General features: G+C 41.0%; 1 protein-coding gene across 1 annotated transcript; it reads right to left on the reverse strand.

The window, feature by feature from the left end:
• Positions 1–1,142: 1,142 nt before the first annotated feature.
• LOC109939065 (G-protein coupled receptor 35-like) lies at positions 1,143–15,876 on the reverse strand. The gene is made up of 2 exons (XM_020537352.2): positions 15,777–15,876; positions 1,143–3,337 (listed from the first exon to the last, which is right to left on the reverse strand). Exon 2 carries the CDS (start codon positions 3,318–3,320, stop codon positions 2,346–2,348), a length of 975 nt encoding a protein of 324 aa, XP_020392941.2. The 5' UTR covers positions 3,321–3,337; positions 15,777–15,876; the 3' UTR covers positions 1,143–2,345.
• Between the last annotated feature and the right edge of the window lie 470 nt (positions 15,877–16,346).

Consider the following 16,346-nt stretch of genomic DNA (forward strand, 5'->3'; position numbering starts at 1 on the left):
TTTGGAACATATATCTAAGAAAGGATGTGCTGGGATCACAGTCAGTCCAGAGGAGGTTTACAAGAATGATCCTGGGGTTAAGGGCTTGTCATATGTGGAGGAGTTGAGGTTTCACTCAATAGAGATTAGAAGGATGAGGAAGGATCTCATTGAAACTTCTTGGATATTGAAAGGCCTGAATTGCGTAGATGTGGAGAAGATGTTTTCCATAGCAGGAGAAACTAGGACCTAAGGGCACAGTCTCAGAGTGAAGGGATGACTCTTTAGAAACTGAGGTGAGGAGGAATTTCTCCAGCCAGAGACTGGTTAATCTGTGGAATTCATTGCTGCAGATGGCTGTGGAGGCCAAGTCATTGACTGCATTTAAGACATAGGTTCTTGATAAGTAAAGGGGAATCAAAGGGATAAGGGGAGAAGGCAGGAGAATGGGGTTAAGAATAATGCTTGAATGGCAGAGCAGACTTGATGCGCTAAATGGCCTAATTCTGCTCCTACATCTTATGGTATTATTAAGCAGAAAGTTTAGATCCTGAGAAGTATTTTCTAACCAACAAGTTCAGTGATGATATATTATACTTCTGGATCAGGTGGGATTTGAACTTGTGCATCTTGGTTCAGAGGCAAGGACACTAACACAACACCACAACACCACAAGTCCGTATCTACCCCGAGGTCTTTATATACAATTACATACTTAAAACATTTAAAAGTCCACAGTACAAATTGCAAATGAAACTGTCCAACTTTTCAGGTCAAAATCCCCTTACTCGTGGCAATAACTGAACATTCAGTTGAATCTTTTGGTTACAATGAATAACAGAAGGAGATGCAGAGTTGCTGCTTTCATTATAATATATGTAAATGAAGGGACCTCAGGGTTAAATGGTGGGTGAATTCTAGAAAGGGTTAAAAAAAACAGAAAAGGTCTCAGGTTTGAGAGTGGGGATGGGTTATCAATGGGAATGGCTTCTGCCAATTTGTCCAGTCACAATTGTTCACCAACATCTTAAGCCCATGACCCCTACATGTATAAGGACAAAACAGCAGGTACATGGGAATGCAATCACTTGGAAGTTCTCCTCCATGGCACACACCACACTGGTTTGGAACTTACTGTTCATTTACCCAGTTCCCTCCCTAACAACTCTGTGGGTGTACACATGGATTGCAACATTTCATGAAGGCAGCTCCTATTACCTTCTCAAGGTCAACAAAGGATGGTTAACAAATCTTGGCCTAACCAGCAATGCCCACATCCCATACAAGATTAATGATAAAATAAAATTATGTGCCAGAAATAGACTGAAAATAAAGGAATTCCAGCACCATTACTACACATCCACCATCACCTATGTGTTTAAAGCAACAAATAAATTTTATGTAAACTATTGCAACAGTTATTGTTTGTGGCCTATGCCACATAATGGCTAATATCATGTCTTTATTGATGTTATCCCTAGATGAACATGAAATATTCAAAACATCCTCCTAATGTTTTTCAGTTTCAATTTTGATGATAATTATGCATTGCACCAACATACTACACTCGCTAGCATGTAGGTTTCAACATATTAAAGTTTATAGCTGTCATTCTTGTGAAAACACACCATCATTACTGGAAATTCAATCAGAAATGGCTACGGTAGAAACTTCTACCTTATGCATTGAAAATAATCTGTTCTGAAAGAAGCATCCCAGGTTGTGACTGCACGAGCAACCAGAATCATAGGAGGTAAATTAAAATCTCACATCCTTCTTATTTCTTGGATTTTCTTGTTGTTTAAACAGTTGACTATTCAACAAAAAACAGGAGCAGTTTTGACCTGAAAGATCAGTTTCATCAGTTGTTTCATTTTGTTTCATTTTATATTTATTGTATTTTGGCATTGTGTTTTGGAATAAAAAGACAGCAGTTTACATGTTTTTAAATGGGTTTGTATGTCTACCCACTTTTAGCTACTTTCTGTTCATAACTCTTAGGATGAAAACCCATTACACCATGTGATGTCAAAATATGCTTAACATAAGTATTTTACCTTTAAATAACTTTGATGTATCTTATAATGATGTGGAATTAACAATATACATTTGTTATTATAGTAATTAGCTCCAGTTTTATTCTTGAGAAGAAATCAAACGTAATTGTTTGAGATTCAGCAGGAGAATGAATTAGACATTTTTTTAGATTTGTTTTTCGATGGAGGTGTTAGGCTTGTGGAATAAAGTTGAGTAGATGGAAAAAAGATACAGATAAGCCATAGTCTGATGGAATGATGGAACAGGGTTCCAGAGACAATGATCTAATGCTGTTCGTCTGTTGCAATGAATATTTTAGTCATCATGAGCTACTGAATGCCTGACTGCCAAGCATCTTGGGTCTTCTGAAAAGATATGGTATAAGCGTTTACATTGTTTACTTCCTTTTTAGTTTGATTTAAAAATTCACGAGTTTCTATGGAAGCAAAATAATAAATGATTCCATCCAGGCAGCAGTTTATACTAGCTATAGTCGAGGCCACACTCATAAACAGGCGCACATTATTCAGCAATTTGCAATCTTGGTGTGACATCTCCTGCAGAAACTCATGCAATAATCCTGCATGAAAAGGCATGAAGCAAATAAAAAAGATGATTAGATTAGTGATGACAATTTTTATGCTTCGTCCGAAAACGTAGTTTCCCTGGGATTCTGCACTTTTATTGCAGAGAGTCACGATGATCTGAAATGAACAAAAGCTCAAAATGAGGAAAGGTATTACAAATCCAAATAGTTCAATGGAAATGATGATCCAAGTTTTTGTTGGCTGTGCGGTGGTTTTCTGAAAACAAAATTTATTGTTGCCAGTTGCGTTGTTAAAGTTTATTTTGAGGAAAACTGAAAGTGAACAGATTAAAGTCCAAGCTGCACCACATGCAAATGTGGCCTTCTTTGGTGACCTTAAGTACTTTGCCTTAAATGGGTACTTTATTGCAATGTATCGATCTACAGTTATACAGACAATGATGTAGATGCTCACATACATGTTCACAAAGTACAGGCATTCGAGAACTGTGCAGTAGCTTGATCTGAGGTTCCAAGTAGTCCTGTAGCTGTACATCTTGAAGGGTAAAATCAGGAGCAGGATACTGTCTGAAACAGCCGGGTTTGTCACAAAAATAATAGTCTCTGTCCATTTCCTGAATTTGCAGCAGAATGCCCACAGGGTCATTGCATTAAATGTTAATCCCAGGAAAAAGATTGGTACAGATATCCCAATCAGAATCAAATGCATTTCTTTCGTCATTGAGTCATTGCAGTGCACAGTTGTGTTGCCTGTCATCTTTCCAATCTGCCAAGCTGTAAGACATCAACACAATATTAAGAGTAAAATTGTATGAGTATGGAGCTCTGGTCAGATAACTCGTTACCTGGCTTCAATAGTTATTGTGTTTTATATCATGTGAATTGTCAACTATGGTTTACATACACTTTAACAGTTTTCCTTGAAACACATAGAATCATAGAATCCGTAGTGTGCAAACAGGCCATTCGGTCCAACAAATCCACACCAACTCACCCCCTCCTCCCACCCTGTAACCCTGCATTTTCTATGGCTAATCCACCTAACCTACACATCCCTCGACACTACGGGCAATTCAGCATCGCCAATTCACCTAACCTGTCTATCTTTGGACATGTTTGTTAATGTGGCGTTTTAGTGTATCAGGAGTTCACTGCATCTCATATATTAATTCCATCGGCATTAGTCACAATGTCTTTTGCATATCAGTTCCATTTCTTGAGAAATGTTAACAAACAGCACAGAGTTATGAGGTAGAATGTGAACCAAATTTTCCCTCTCTAGAATTTCAATCCCCACGTTATTACTAGGGACCCGGGTTCAATTCCAGCCTCAGGTGACTGTCTGTGTGGAGGTTTGCACATTCTCCCAGTCTGTGCGTGTTTCCTCTGGGTGCTCCGGTTTCCTCCCACAGTCCACAGATGTGCAGGCTAGGTGGATTGGCCATGCTAAATTGCCCATAGTGCCCAGGGATGTTTAGGTTATGTGGGCTAGACATGGGGAAATTAGGGGAATGGGGGTCTGGGTGGGATGCTCTTCAGAGGGGCGGTGTGGACTTGTTGGGCCAAATGGCCTGTTTCCACACTGTAGGGATTCTATGATCTCTTTGGTTGTGGGGTCAGATTGTGGGTGGCGGAAATGATGGAGAACGATACGGTGCATGCAAAGGTTGGTGGGGTGGGATGTGAGGACCGGGGATTCTGTCTTTATTTTTGTTGGAGGGAGGTGGTTTGAGATGGCAGAAGTGTGAGAAATGCAAGAGATGCAGTTAAGGGCATTTTTGATCACTGGAGGGGGGACGTTGCGGTCCTTGAAATAAGAGGACATCTGGGATGTGCGGGAGTAGTACGCTCCATCTTGGGACCAGGCGCAGTGAAGGCGGAGGAATTGGGAGTAAGGGATTGCATTCTTGCAGGAAGTTGGGTGAGAGGCAGTGTAGTCTAGGTAGCTGTGGGAGTCGGTGGGCTTGAAATAGATGACAGTTTTGAAACGGTTACCAAAGATGGAGATGGAGTGGTCCAGGAAGGAGAGGGAGGTATCAGATATGGTCCAGGTGAATTTGAGGCTGGGGTGAATGGTGTTCGTAAAGTTGATGAACTGTTCAAGCACCTTGTGGGAGCATGAGGCAGTGTCGATACAGTCATCAATGTAACGGAGGAAGAGGTGGGGCATAGTGCCAGTGTAACAGTGGGAAAGGGACTGTTCTACGAATCCTACGAAGAGGCAGGCATAGCTTGGGCTCATGTGGGTGTCCATGGCCACCCCCTTAGTCTGAAGGAAGTGGGAGGAGTTAAGAAGTTGTTCAGGGTAAGGACAAGTTCCATGAAGCAGATGAGGGTGTTGGTAAAGGGATTGTACAGGGATTGGATGTCCATGGTGAAAATGAGCTTTTGGGGGCCGCAGAATTGGAATTTTTGGAGGAGGTGGAGGGTGTGGGTGGTGTCCCAGACGTAGTTGGGGATTTCCTGGGCCGGGGGGAAAAGAGAGAGTCAAGGTAAGTGGAGATAAGTTCAGTGGGACAGAAGCAGGCAGAGACAATGGGTCAGCCCATGTAGTCAGGTTTGTGGATTTTGGGAAGGAGATAGAAATGGGCGGTGCGGGGTTGGGGAATGATGAGGTTGGAGCCTGTGGGTGGGAAGTCACCTGAGGTGATGAGATTATAGATGGCCTGGGAGCTGATTTTTTGGTGGGGTCATGATCGAGGGGGCAGTAGGAGGAGGTGTCAGAGAGTTGACGTCTGGCCTCGGGAATGTAAATGTCAATGCACCATACCACTACTGTGCCTATCTTATCTGTGGGTTTGATGGTGAGGTTAGGGCTGGAGCGGAGGGAGCGTAGGGCTGCGTGTTCCATGGGGGAGAGGTTGGAGTGAGTGAGAGGGGTGGACAGATTGAGATGATCAATGTCATATTGGCAGTTGGAAATGAAGAGGTTGAAGGAGGGTAGGAGGCTGTGGGGTGGTGTCCAGGATGATGAGGTTTGTTGGTGGCAGGAGAAGGGGTCTGTAGAGGGTGGGTTAGATTCCAGTTAAAGAAATAATCGTGGAGTGGGAGAGCCCTGAAATAACTTCTCCTTCTTCCTGCTCCTCTGATGCTGCCTGGCCTGCTGTGTTCCTCAAGCTCCACACTATGTTATCTCTGACTCCAGCTTCGGACCTTCCTACTATCTCTGAATGAGTTACACACCAACATAAGTTGGCAGAGTTCAGGTGAGAGTCTGGCATTCACTAATATAATGTTCAACCAGATTGGAGAGGTTTATATACCACCTTGTGTTGATAGTTGGGTTTACAAACACAAGTGGTTCCCATTTTTACAAATGACATTGTGCCTGTGAACATAATTCCAGCAGGCTGGGCTGTAAATCAGTCTTCATGACATGCAAATGAATATACAAGAGTTTCCCAAAAGTGCACTCATCTGAAATGCCCTGAAAACCTAATAGCAAAGTTTTGACCTATGACTGGGAACTAATACTTTCACCTCCCACTCAATGAGGGAGTGTTTGTGACCAGACAGTGAGCAGGCCTCAGCAGGAATTGATAAATGGATCTCAGAATGAGATGGAGTAGGATTGGTGATCAGGAGAACAGCAGGTCTGGAAATCAGGTGGAGAGTGGCTCTGGGGATCAGGAGGAGAGTGGGTCTTGGAATCAGGAGGAGAGCAGGCCAGGGGGGCGTGAGGGAGTGAGAGGAGAGAGAGAGAGCGAGAGAGAGAGAGAGCATGTGTGAAGGAATGAGGGAGAGAAAGTGTCAACCTTGGAGGCTTGAAAAGTTTTATTCATGGTTGGTACTCTTTGATGACAATTTTGAGTCATGGCCCATTTATTTATATGATCCATTAATTGGTTTGGATTTTTTTTTCTGTAGAAAATTTAATGATTACTGTTGTGACAAACCCTACCTTTCTGAAATTTGTTTTTCTAAGGTGTGACATTCATAGCTCAATAGTTACTTTACTGCAGAACATTAACTGTTTCAAGATGTCCCTCTGTCTCTTCCTCATTATTAATTCCCTAATTGCATCCTCCAAAGGCCCCACACTTAATTCAGCTACTCTGTTTTTATATATCTGTAGACACTTTTACTATTTATTCTTGTTTTCCTTGCCAATCTACTTACATAATCAATTTTCTTCCTCTTTATTAGCTTTTTAAGCCACCTAAGTCCCAATCCTGCAGCCTAACACTAGTTCTCGCTACTTTGTTTGCCTTAGCATTTCATTGGACACCCTTTGTGACAGTCTTTGGGTGGGTCATCCTTTTCATTAAGTTCTTCTTTTTGGTCGATATAAATCTTTGCTGAGCATCCAGAAATATCAACTTAATGGTCTGCCATTGATCATCCACTGACTTTCCTGTCATTCTATTTTCCCAGCCCATTTTAAACTGCTCTTTCTTCACACCACTGCCACTGCATTTATTTCAGGTGAGGATGCTGGTCTGTCACCTGAGTTGCTCTCCCTCAAACTGAACTAGAAATTCTACAATGTTGTGATCATTTCCCCTCAGTGGATTCTTGACTACAAGATCTCTTATTAATCCTACCTCATTACACGTCACTATAACTAAACCAGCCTGCTCCAGGGTATGTTTCTGCAATGTATTGCTCTAAGAAACAGTCCCTGATACACTCTACAAATTTGTCTTCCATGCTGTCACCAAGCAGTTCATTTGTCTGGAGAATACTAAGATTAATATCACCCATGACAACTGCAGTGCCCTTCTTGCATGCCTTCATTATTTCCTGATTTATACATTGTCTTGAAGTGAAGTAACTCTTATAGACAACTTCTACACTTGACCTTTTTTCTTTGCTAATCCTTATTTCCACCCAAACAATTTCCACATCACAATCTGTTGTACTTAGATCATTATTTACCCACACTGATCCTGTCTATGTTAACAAAGCCACCTCTAGGCCCGAAACGTCAGCCTCTCTGCTCCTATGATGCTGCTTGGCCTGCTGTGTTCATCCAGCCCTGCACCTTGTCGTCTCGGATTCTCCAGCATCTGCAGTTCCTACTATCTCTGATTCGATTCCACCCCACCTTCTCTTCTTTTTTCCTATTTTTTCTGGAACATTGAATACTCTTGAAAGTTAAGAGTCCCAGTCTTTGACACCCTGCAATATGTCTCTGTAAAAGCTATCAAGTCATAATAATTTATTTCTATTTATGCAATTAACTCATTTATCTTGCTATCTTGATATCTACATTATTTTCTATCCCCTCCTGACACACTTTATCATTCACCTGTTCAAGACCCTGCACCCCTGCTCTTTTGTTCCCTTTCTCTTTTTTGAAATTCCTTCAGTTGAATTCTTAGCCAATGAATTGGTTTAAAGTCCAATCTATAATCCTAGTTATACAATTTGCTGCGTCACTGGTCCCAGCATGGTTCAATTTAAGTACATCTCAAGAGAATATCTCTCTGTTTTCCCACAGTAGTGCTCCTTGAATTGAAAACCCATTTCTCCCACACAAATTTTTAAGTCACTCAATTATCTTCTAATCTTATTTACCCGATGCCACTTTGCAACAGAATCAGGTAGTAATCCGGAGATTGTTACTTTACTGGTTCTATTCTTAATTTAGCCCTGAGCTGCTCATCATCCCTTGGCAGAGCCCCATTGCTAGGTCTACCTGTGTCGTTGGTACTTTGGTAGACTACAATAACTGGAACGTTCACTTCCCACTCCAAGTTCCTTTCCAGCTCAGATAAGATGTCCCAAATTTTGGCAACAAATAGGCAATGCAGTCTTCTGGACCCTCCCCTAAGTATGCTATCCCATATTACTACTGCATTTCTCTTTTCTCCTACAGCTGAATGACACTTTGGACCATTGTACTGTGGTCAGCTCACTCATCCTCCCTTCAGTCTATGCGTTCCTCCACACCAGGAGTGAGAACCTTGTACTAATTGGATTGAAGGAACTGGCTGAGGGTCCTCCAAGCGAATTATGGATCCCCATACTTGCCTCACACACACTCACACCCTCCTATCCCTCACCACAGACCAAATTTGATGCAATTTATCCAAGGGGTGCAAGTAGCTCCCAAAACAATGTCTGGCTCCCTCTTCCTGATGTATCACAGTGAACACAGCTCAGGCTAATCACTAGTCACAGTTCACTAATGTCCTTTAGGAAAAGAAACTGCCTTCCTTATCTGGTCTGGCCTACATGTGACCCCAGACCCACAGCGACGTGGTTGACTCTTAACTGCCTTCTGGGTAATTCGGGATAGGCAATAAATGCTGCCTAGCCAGCGATGCCCTCATCCCATGAATGAATAAAAGGACTCCAGCTCACTGTCTCTGCGCTGAATTTCAAGTAACAGTGAGTGCTCGCTGTAGATGTCATCGCCATGGATCACAACCAGCTCCCGCACACTACAGCTGCAAGTCTTCATCTGCCCACCATCTCCAATCCATTTAATTATTTCATTCAATGTTAAATATTTTAAAAGATGTCAGCAACAATAACATTTCCCCATTTGAAGCACTCAGCCAAACAAAAGAGACATGGAAGAAACATCCACCAATCACCTATCTGTCTTCCTCCAATGTTGCTGTCCAGCTCAAACAGCTAGAAACAGGTTGAAGGGCCCAGGTTTATGATGCGGCCACCATTACCATTCTCACCCATGTCCACATTTCTCTTTATCTTCTCCTGTTTGAGGACCTACTCACCCTACTCTCTCTTCAGTTCTTTATGAAGCTGCTGTCGCCCTGGCCCTTTTTTTATATTTCAAAAATATACTTTATTCAAAAAAAACCTTCATGTACATACATAGTAACTGGAACAGTTTGATTCTCTACACAATCTTTACATACATAAAACCAACAAACTCAAGGCATTTCCTATTTATACAAGACTGTATTTACATATACTTGAAGCATGGGAAGGGTCCAATAATGGAATGGATCCCCAAAGTTGTACTTCAGCAGAAAGACCTTAGATGGTGGCCTTACCCCACTGCACCTTGGGGGTGGCTGCCCAAGCTTTAGTGCGTCCCTCAGCACATAGTCTTGGACCTTGGGATGTGCCAGTCTGCAACACCCGGCCGAGATCAACTTCTTGCTCTGGATGATCAACAAGTTATGGGCAGAGCAAAGAGCATCTTTCACTGAGTTGATGGTCTTCCAGGCACAGTTGATGCTTGTCTTGGTGTGTGTTCCAGGGAACTGATCATAGAGGACACACAGGACTTTATTCCTTGGAATGTAGGAGAATGAAGGGTGACCTTATTGAGGTGTGTAAAATCACGAAGGGCAGAGTAAGGATAAATGCATATAGTCTTTTTTCCAGGGATGGGGAATTGAAAACTAGAGGGCATGGGTTTAAGCTGAAAGGGCAAAGATTTAAGAAGGACCTGAGGGGCAACTTCTTCACGCAGAGAGTGGTGTGTATATGGAATGGGCTGCCGGGGAAAGTGGTTGAGGCACGTACAATAGCGACATTTAAAAAACATTTGGATAGGTACATGGAAGGGAAGGGTTCAGAGGTAAATGGACCAAATGCGGGCAATTGAAATTAGCTGAATGTGCACCATGGTCGGCATAGACCAGTTTGGGCTGAGGGGCCTGTTTCCATGCTGTATTACTCTATGATTCTATGAGTCCCGTAGCATGGAGCTGCTCAGGACGAATCTCAGCAAAAACTACTGATCTCTCTTCAGACTTCCTTTGCAAAGGTACATTCCAGAAGGAGGTGTGTGACAGTCTCTAACCCCTCACAGCCACTTTGATTGAGACTGGCACTGTTTCATAAGCATAGTGCACTTCTGTCTCCCATTCATTTCGTTGCTGGTGACTGTTTGTGGGTCTTCTTCTCTCTCTATTTGGTAGGTGTTGGTGACTATCTCCAGGTCGTCCTCGAGCCCCCTCAGACCTACAGCTACTGAAAACCTCCATTACTTCCATGTCATGTGCCTGTTGTTTTTTTGACATTTACTCTTTTTGTAATGGTACTTAAACTGGATATCGCAGGTAAAGATTATACCTTATAGCATAAGCTTAAATTGCATGAAGCTAAGGCAAAAGTAATGGTTTACCCAAACCCTTTGGTAGAACGATTTTTGCCAGAATTATATAAATGAATATCATATGCTAGATGTCTATTGTAGATTTGCAGCAAATTTCAGGTTTGACATTTTGTGGGAAATTTAATATTTTGGAACGAGTGCATGCAATAAATGTTCAATATAAGATAAGGTGGGTCACATCTTAAAATATCTGATTCTAACTTGTATGGAAATATACGAATCCCTTTTAGTGATTGAACTGCACGCCATTCTACATGTTGCTAAGTCGGAACCGAGCAACAAGTAACTGTAGTATTGCAGTATAATTTCAATAGATTGGGTAACCCATGACTCATTAGTTGGAAACAAAAGAAAGAGCAACTGGCCACTACCAATGAAGTCATACGCTGTATAAATTGTATACAAGAATTATAAATTGTACTTTCCTTTGAGATTTTGTATTTTGTATTCTTGTAACTCTGTCCTGCTATTTGTTCAGCTTTTCTCAAAACATTTTAAGAAGTGAGATGCTCTCAAAGCTGATGGCAATTGAATTGACATGAAGTGTATATTACTCCCTATTATGGACAAGGTTTTACATTCAGTTCCTGAAATGCAACATCATACTGTAAATACAGTTGCAAATATAATGAAGTTTTTGACACATCAAGCTCCAATTCAAGAGGAATAAAACTCAGATGGAACTTAAAGTTACCCCAAGAATCAATCTGAAACTTAATATTTGAACAGGAGATGAAGTGAAGGTGAGGGATGGTGCAAAAGAGGACAGGAAGAGGAGATCACATCACTAGACTCTTGCAGTCACCACCCAAGTCAGTGCTGTCTCCACAAAAGACAGAAATGGCCAATAGTTCTAAAGAGCTTCATTGCTCACCAGGGTAAATACCACCCTTCTCTCTGCTGCCTCATACTCACTTTATTTCTGCTACTGCATTCACCTCCCACCAAGGCTCATGCTCTGGCTGTCTGATTATAGGCTCCAACATCTTCTCTCAGTCACTCTTACTCACCGAAAGCTCCCACATCAATAACCCCACATGCTCACTGCCCTGCCTACTTACTTCTTCGGAATACTTCACCACCATACCTGCACCAGTTCTATCACCCACCTCATCTCACTCAATCCCTCCCTTTCTGTCATTACAGGGCCAAACAAATATAACTCACCTCGCTACTTGTTAAAAACATAATAGCTGGACTTCTCACCATATTCTGCCATTAATCTCACCATAGCCCAAGCTGCTCAGGCCCCTAAAGAGATTCCATCTTTGATTTTCTTAGATATTCAGGTGAATTTGATGCTGCTCCTGGGAAAGAATTCTCTAAACTGCTTTGAACATTAGTTCTTCCCATTCCTCTTCAGAGTTCTCTATGTCTTCAAGGAGCAGCAGTCAACATTACATTCAAATTTACTTAAGCCCTAACCGACAAAGAACTAATAAACTAATTCCAATCAATCCTTTAACATTTGACACTTTTCCCTTATTCTCATCAACTACATCATCCATTACCTTAGCCAGATGCCTAGAAGTCTCAAGATGTTTCTAAATGCTCCAAAGAGGTTTTACTTGTGTTTGTAAATGGATTTACATCTGCAGTTACTGTTGTAGTAAGGGGTTAATGGTTGGTCAACAATAACCTCCATATAATTCTGCCACCGTAATACTGTCCTTGACTAACAATGCCACACCTCCCCCTCTTTTAGCACCTTCCCTGATCTTACTGAAACATCTAAACCCCGGAACCTGCAACAACCATTCCTATCCCTGCTCTATCCATGTCTCCGAAATGGCCACAACATCGAAGTCCCAGGTACCAACCCATGCTGCAAGTTCACCCACCTTATTCCGGATGCTCCTGGCATTGAAGTAGATACACTTCAAACCACCTTCCTGCCTGCCGGTACACTCCTGAGACCTTGAAACCTTATTTATGACCTCACTACTGTCAACCTCCTGTACACTGGAGCTACAATTCAGGTTCCCATCCCCCTGTTGAATTAGTTTAAATGCTCCCAAAGAGCATTAGCAAATTTCCCCCCCAGGATATTGGTACCCCTCTGGTTCAGGTGTAGACCATCCTGTTTGTAGAGGTCCCACCTACCCCAGAATGAGCCCCAATTATCCAGGTATCTGAATCCCTCCCTCCTGCACCATCCCTGTCGCCACGTGTTCAACTGCTCTCTCTCCCTATTCCTCGCCTCGCTAGCACGTGGCACGGGTAACAAACCAGAGATAATAACTCTGTTTGTTCTGCTTTGGAGCAGAGAACTTCAGAATAAAAATGTTGAATAGTTATGTACACGAGTACATACTACAATTGACTGTAGCCTACAATCTCTTATCCCTTTCAATCTTTATATAAAAAAAGGACTTATTCTATATCTACTCTGGAATCTGTTCAGTGACTGACATTCCTTTCTCACATTTCTGTCTGCAGTGCTAAACAGCCTGGTGGATTTATCCCTACATTTGTCTAAAGTTTATTTTAACTTAATGATTCTGCAATATTCTGATTCCCACACTCATACCATTCTATACAATATGAACTAGCTGGTTTAATTTAATAATCTATATTTGTTTATTGTTATTGACAAGTGAAACAACATTAGAGTGAAGAAAAGGTCAGCATTAACTGATTACTTTTTTCAGAGCTATTAACATCTGTTATTGAGTTAAAAAGGATTGACTTAATGCACTCATTGACAGAACAAGGATTTATTTCGCGTGAATGGACTAATAACATCCATTGTAACTCTGGCCAGAAGGATACACGATATTGTAGATGTTTATACTGCTAAAGCCATTTGAAGCATTCATAAATTGGTGTTGTCTAGAAATGGTGGCAATACATGGCCATACATATAGATTACAAACTAAAAGGCCAATAGGAAATTTAAAAGAAACAAATTAACAACTATATAAACAAAATAGAGATGTAGGACCAGATAACGTGTTGTATCTGCCTAATGTGGAAGCTGTTGAATCCCATTGTTGTTTGTAGTGACCACATCTATAACAATTGTCGGTTACTTGAGGAATTCTGGCCCAGAATTGACGAGCTGGAGTTTGAACTTCTAAACACTGTTACACATCAGGGAGGGGGACAGCTACTTCGAAACTGAGTTTCAAGAGGCAGTCACACACCTTAGATAAACTGCCATGAAATCAGGCAGTGGTCAGGGATAGGAGTGTGTGACTATGAGTGATGTAGGTAGAGAGATCCAGGGGTAGTGCTGAAGGAGCTCAGACTTTGAGCTTGTCTAACGGGTTTGAGATTCTTGCTCCGTGTGTGGATGAGAGTGGGGACTGTAGGGAAGATGAGCAAACTGACCATAGCATCATGGTAGAGGGATCCATTCAAGAGAGGGGAGAACAGAGAAATATAGTTGTAATTGGGGATAGTATAGTCAGGGAATAGACATTGGGGCTCCCGATCCAGGCCACAGAGAGTAGTAAGGGCGAGGAATGCCCTGCCTGCAAAAATAGTAGACTCGCCAACTTTAAGGGCATTTAAATGGTCATTGGATAAACATATGGATGATAATGGAATAGTTTAGGTTAGATGGGCTTCAGATTGGTTTCACAGGTCGGCGCAACATCGAGGGCCGAAGGGCCTGTACTGCGCTGTAATGCTTTATGTTCTATGTTCTATGTTCTAAAGCAAGTCCTCAACCATTATCTGCTGGGCCATGGCAAATTGGTTGGATTTTTAGTTATTGGTAAAGGAAGGAGGCATGAATTGAATTTCGTACACAGAATGTAACACATTATGTTACCTGATATTTGTAATGAAGTAACGTAGCTGAGCTCGCTATGAAACCAGCTGACATATCAACAGAAGATAATGAACTTGGCCTTTAGCAATTTGTACTTTAAGAAATCTATGTAGTCTGCTCATGGGTTTTGTGGGAGGTTGAGAGAAGCTAACTCATCAGCTTTGATAAGTCCTATCTATGCCTGCCTGTCTTAATGAACATATGCAATCATCTGTATTTGTATATCTCTTGATACACGTCATTAAATGGGCCAACATGGAAATACATATAAACGTATAGAAATTATCAAATAGAATAAGATAGTTCATATGATATAGAATTGCATAAGCATTTAAATTAGAATACTATAGGAATGTTAATACTGTCGGATCCTTGTCATTCAAACAACATTGAGGTAAAGTATAATGAGTATCCTTAAAAGAAGAAATGAAACTGTGGGCCAGGAATTAATCTATAAAAGAAGATGCCCCATTTGCAAGATTCATTCCAAACTACTGAACGGCAAGAAAAACTTGCCCCGAGTTAGCAGTCAGAACTGTGCAGACATGAAAAATAATGTAAACATTTTGTTGTAAACCCTGGCTAGATCGCAAAATTTGGGGTATATTTAGCTGTGCAGTTCATATGTGAAAATCATAAATGGGCACTTTATCGTCCTCAAAGAACATTACTGACAAATTTCATAAGTACTTCATTCATTGTAATATACAATACACTATCTTAAAATCATGAAAGGTGATGTAAAAATGCAAGACATACTGATTGCAGAATTTAAAGGCAACAATTAGACTAATAGCAATAGGATAGCAACCAATCACAGAAAATAATGTAGCTAGTTTAGATTGGAGATAATTTTGACTTTGTGAATGTGAACAAGCAGCCATTTTATATCTTTAAGTTATTTCTATTCAATAGAATGAGAGATTCATGATGCTTTGGCAAAATAAAATTGCTAGCTTAGGGCCCAGATTCAAGATTTGTGTTCTTTATTTCCAAGGATCCTTCACCTTTCTTTCTCAAGGCACTGATATAAGGAAAGTCAGCAAGTAAGAGAAAAGCATTAAGCAAAAATAGTTGAAACTTAGAAGTAGATATCAGTGAATATTTTATCTTCTTTCAAAGATATTTTGCTTCATCCTAATAGATCAAACAACTTTAGAAACCAGAACACTTTAAATGGCTCCTAAGAAGTGCAGTAATTGCTACTATCTGTGGGAATTCTGCTTTTGTAATTTTACCACAGTGTTGTTGGATGGTATTTTGTTCATAGAATTTGACAATTAGGATCTGAGTAATCATTTGTTCAATAATATTTTATTCTGCTACTGCTACCCAAACAGTTCCCTCTAACAGAACACATCATACAAACGAGAATGATGAGAAATTCTTACCAGCTTTCTGAAAAAAATCATGAAAGGAGTATTTCTGTGTCTGTGCCTTCAATTTTCTTAGGTATCAGAGCAGGGCATCTGAAGTAAATTCTAAGTATTTGTACTATGCCTCAGAAAGTGGTTTGACTTTAATACAAATGACATCCGTCTGTCCTTATCATAGTGACCATATTTAGAGAACTTCCTGGAGATCTCAATCAGACAATGGGAAAGAGTTATGCAGGGCAGATTGTACTTCTTGCTTGAGTCGGGAGCTGTCATGGTCCTCCTGGTTTCAGAATCTCAAACGAATCTTGAAAAAAATTATTACTGATCTGATCGAGCCTTCAGTAGTTCATGAGAAAACAGTTGAAGATGGAAAAGCCAATGACAATGTGAATGAGACATAATGGTTCAACTCATCTCATGTACTTCAAAAAGGAAGTCCAATATGACCAGAACTGTCATTTCCAAGAGGCGTTGATTTTATTACTGGTTTCACTCTAAAACCACATGATGAACAATGAACACAGCAGGACCTGGGCCTGCTGCCTTCAGGACAAACTAGTTCCTGCTTGGGACATAAAATAA

This window comes from Rhincodon typus, chromosome 13, assembly GCF_021869965.1.
Source record: "Rhincodon typus isolate 14 chromosome 13, sRhiTyp1.1, whole genome shotgun sequence".
Classification (NCBI taxonomy): domain Eukaryota; kingdom Metazoa; phylum Chordata; class Chondrichthyes; order Orectolobiformes; family Rhincodontidae; genus Rhincodon; species Rhincodon typus.